Source organism: Pristiophorus japonicus, unplaced genomic scaffold (assembly GCF_044704955.1).
Source record: "Pristiophorus japonicus isolate sPriJap1 unplaced genomic scaffold, sPriJap1.hap1 HAP1_SCAFFOLD_162, whole genome shotgun sequence".
Lineage (NCBI taxonomy): Eukaryota > Metazoa > Chordata > Chondrichthyes > Pristiophoridae > Pristiophorus > Pristiophorus japonicus.
Window position 1 is genome coordinate 951,624 of NW_027251299.1, and position 4,381 is coordinate 956,004.

Sequence of the window (4,381 nt, forward strand, 5' to 3'; positions counted from 1 at the left end):
TGGATGCAGAGAGGATGTTTCCACTTGTAGGGAATCTAGAACTAGTGGGCATAGTTTAAGAATATGGGATTTAGAACTGAGATGAGGAGAGATTTCTACACTCAGAGGGTCGTAAATCGGTGGAATTCTCAGCCGAGAGAGCTGTGGGTCGCTGAATATATTTAAGGTGGGGATCGACAGAGTTCTGAACGATAATGGAGTGAAGGGTTATGGGGAGTGGGCAGCGAAGTGATCTTATTAAATGGCACAGCAGGTTCGCTTGGCTAATGGCCTGCTCCTGCTCCTATTTCTTATCTTTCTTAAAGAGTGAATTAGAGATGCAATCACAATCAGCGTTATTTTTAATCTGAGCATTTTTCCGTTGATTAATTGGTCAAATATCCAGAATATTAAACTCCAGCTCAGTTATAGGGGGAATCAATATCAGCAGAAAGAAAACCTAACTGTCAGAATGGACACGATTCAGTCTGGGACATCAGCAGAATCCAAACCCTGCAGTCACTTGTGAACTCACTGGTGTCCCAGCAGGTGTGATTACAGAGTGAATCCCTTCCCACACACGGAGCAGGTGAATAGTCACTCCCCAGTGTGAATTCGCTGGTGTATCAGCAGGTTGAATAATGCAGTGAATCTCTTCCCACATTCAGAGCAAGTGAATGGCCTCTCTCCAGTGTGAACTCGCTGGTGTGTCAGCAGGTTGGATAATGTAGTGAATCCCTTCCCACACTCAGAGCAAGTGAATGGCCTCTCTCCAGTGTGAACTCGCTGGTGTGTCAGCAGGTGGGATAACCGAGTGAATCCCTTCCCACACACGGAGCAGGTGAATGGCCTCTCCCCAGTGTGAACTCGCTGGTGTGTCAGCAGGTTGGCTGACTGAGTGAATCCCTTCCCACACACGGAGCAGGTGAATGGCCTCTCTCCAGTGTGAACTCGCTGGTGTGTCAGCAGGTTGGATGACTGAGTGAATCCCTTCCCACACACGGAGCAGGTGAATGGCCTCTCTCCAGTGTGAACTTGCTGGTGTATCAGCAGGTTGGATGACTGAGTGAATCCCTTTCCACACACGAAGCAGGTGAATGGCCTCTCTCCAGTGTGAACTTGCTGGTGTGTCAGCAGGTTGGATGACTGAGTGAATCCCTTCCCACACACGGAGCAGGTGAACGGCCTCTCCCCACTGTGAACTTGCTGGTGTGCAACCAGATCGGATGACTGAGTGAATCCCTTCCCACAGTCAGAGCAAGTGAGCGGCCTCTCTCCATTGTGAACTAGCTGGTGCCTCAGCAGGGTGAATGACCGCGTGAATCCCTTCCCACACTCAGAGCAGGTGAATGGCCTCTCCCCAGTGTGAGCTCGCTGGTGTCTCAGCAGGATGCGTGAAGTAGTGAATGCCTTCCCGCACTTGGAGCAGATGAACGGCCTCTCCCCAGTGTGAACTCGCTGGTGCCTCAGCAGGGTGGATGAGGTCGTGAATCCCTTCCCACACTCAGAGCAAGTGAATGGCCTCTCCCCAGTGTGAGATCGCTGGTGTATCAGCAGGTGGGATGACTGAGTGAATGCCTTCCCACACTCGGAGCAGGTGAATGGCCTCTCCCCAGTGTGAGCTCGCTGGTGTGTCAGCAGGTGGGATGACTGAGTGAATCCCTTCCCACACTCAGAGCAGGTGAATGGCCTCTCCCCAGTGTGAGTGCCCGGATGAACTTCCAGCTCAGATGGGTCATTCAATCTCTTCCCATAGTCCCCACATTCCCATGGTTTCTCCATGGTGTGGGTGTCCTTGCGTCTCTCCAGGTGTGATGATCAGTTGAAGCCTCGTCCACACACAGAACACGTGTACGGTTTCTCCCCGCTGTCAATCGCGCGATATTTTTTCAGGCTGTGTAACTGGTTAAAGCTCTTTCCACAGTCAGTGCACTGGAACTCTCACTCGGTTGTGTGTGTGCCGCGGTGCTTTTCCAGTCACACTGATGTTTGAAATCTGTTTCCACAGACAGAACAGACAAACATTTCACCTTCCACTTTCAAAGGCCAATGATATTCAGGCCCTGATGAATCGAGTAATTCCATCAGATCTTGACGTGATGTTTGGTTTGAGTGTCCCGACGACAAATCCTGCCCTTCGAATAACCTGGAAAAGGAGTTTACACAAATAATTACAGCAAGTAAAGGACATTAATTCACAACCGACTATTCTAGATTGTATGGAACATTATTTCCTCTATTGTTCCTCCAAAGCTGTAAATCCCCGTTCCATACACTCTTCCCCAATCCCTGTCCTGAAATTGAAGCAGCTTGTCCTCCCTCCCAATTATCATCACCAACCCTGTCTGGGTTCAGTTCTACACTCACTGGGTCCCCTCCCCTGGAGGTGCTGACTCTGGCTGGGTTCAGTTCTACACTCACTGGTTCCCCTCCCCTGAAGGTACTGACTCTGGCTGGGTTCAGTTCTACACTCACTGGTTCCCCTCCCCTGAAGGTACTGACTCTGGCTGAGTTCAGTTCTACACTCACTGGTTCCCCTCCCCTGAAGGTACTGACTCTGGCTGTGTTCAGTTCTACACTCACTGGTTCCCCTCCCCTGAATGTGCTGACTCTGGCTGTGTTCAGTTCTACACTCACTGGTTCCCCTCCCCTGAATGTGCTGACTCTGGCTGGGTTCAGTTCTACATTCACTGGTTCCCCTACCCTGAAGTTGCTGACTCTGGCTGGGTTCAGTTCTACACTCACTGGTTCCCCTTCCCTGAATGTGCTGACTCTGGCTGGGTACAGTTCTATACTCACTGGTTCCCCTCCCCTGAATGTGCTGACTCTGGCTGGGTTCAGTTCTACACTCACTGGTTCCCCTCCCCTGAATTTGCTGACTCTGGCTGGGTTCAGTTCTACACTCACTGGTTCCGCTCCCCTGAATGTGCTGACTCTGGCTGGGTTCAGTTCTACACTCACTGGTTCCCCTCCCCTGAATGTGCTGACTCTGGCTGGGTTCAGTTCTACACTCACTGGTTCCCCTCCCCTGAAGGTACTGACTCTGGCTGGGTTCAGTTCTACACTCACTGGTTCCACTCCCCTGAAGGTACTGACTCTGGCTGGGTTCAGTTCTACACTCACTGGTTCCACTCCCCTGAAGGTACTGACTCTGGCTGGGTACAGTTCCGGAGATGAGGGTTTGTCTTATGAGGATGGGTTGAGCCAATACATGTTGCGATTCAGAAGAATGAGATGTAATTTTATTGAAACATACGATAACGAAGGGGATCGATAAAGTGGACGCATAGAGGATATTTCCACTCACAGGGAAACTAAAACCAGGGGGGGCATAGTCGCAGAATAAGGGGCCGCCCGTTTAAAAACTGAGATGAGGAGAAATTTCTTCCCTCAGAGGGTTGCAAATCTGTGCAATTCTCTGTCTCAGAGAGCTGTGGAGGCCGGGGACATGGAATATATTTACGGTGGTGTTGGACAGATGTTTGAGCGATAAGGGAGTGAAGGGTGACGGGGAGCGGGCGGGGAAGTGGAGCTGAGTCCATGATCGGATCAGCCCATGGTCTGACTGAAAGGCGGAGCATGGCTCCAGAGGGGAGCCAAGTGGCCCGGCTCCTGCTCCTATTTCTTCTGTTCTGGTGGGATAATAACCCTGGGGACTGTCCATGGGGATTGTAACCCAGGGAGAGAACAGCTCTGGGGCTTTCCTCTTACAATTGTCTGGGACGTAAGCCGTGAGCTGAGCCCTGAGCAGTGCCTTTAGGAGAGATGGTGAGAAATCCGAGGTGTTGAGACAATAAAATGACACAAAGTTGTTGCTGCTGCCAGGCGGACCGGTTAGAAACAAGACCCTGACGCAACTCACTTCGCTCCTGCACCAAGATGGCCACGCATGCGCGTTGTGGGTCAGCGAATAAAGATGGCGGAGGGGTCCGACTGATCGTCCTGCACAAAGATGGCCGCCGTCAGCCCGCGGCCCGAGAGCGGGAGAAAGCCCCGGAAGCTGCAGCCGCCGACATTGCGGTTATTATTCCGGGCTTCCGGCGGGCACCGGTTGTTTAGCAAGCCTCCCCGCTCACCCGCTGCGCCATTGCTCCGCTGCGAGCCGCTGAAAACGAGTTATTTTCCCAGAGCACACGTTCACTGCGTCCGCTCCGCCATTGCACGATGCCGCGCATGCCCCGAACACAGCCGGGTCCCCGCGCCTGCGCACCGGGCCCCCTGTAGTCTGGGCTGGGCACATTCTCTGTCGCCGCGAATGCTGGGTAAATATGCCGCCATGGATAAGTCCCCCTCCATTAGTGAATTGAAGGGATTTACTGTGATTGCATTGGGCACTTAACCATGTTCATTCTGGCAGTTAGACTATGATTCTGCTGGTCTTCATAACCCCCCCCCCACGCCC

At 52.3% G+C, this 4,381-nt stretch overlaps 1 protein-coding gene across 1 annotated transcript; it reads right to left on the minus strand.

Moving 5' to 3' along the window:
* Positions 1 to 576: 576 nt before the first annotated feature.
* LOC139243127 (zinc finger protein 432-like) lies at positions 577 to 4,145 on the minus strand. Its single transcript, XM_070870705.1, has 2 exons — positions 3,842 to 4,145; positions 577 to 2,125 (listed from the first exon to the last, which is right to left on the minus strand). The coding sequence occupies exon 2, from the start codon at positions 1,759 to 1,761 to the stop codon at positions 577 to 579; it is 1,185 nt and encodes a 394-aa protein (XP_070726806.1). The 5' UTR covers positions 1,762 to 2,125; positions 3,842 to 4,145.
* Between the last annotated feature and the right edge of the window lie 236 nt (positions 4,146 to 4,381).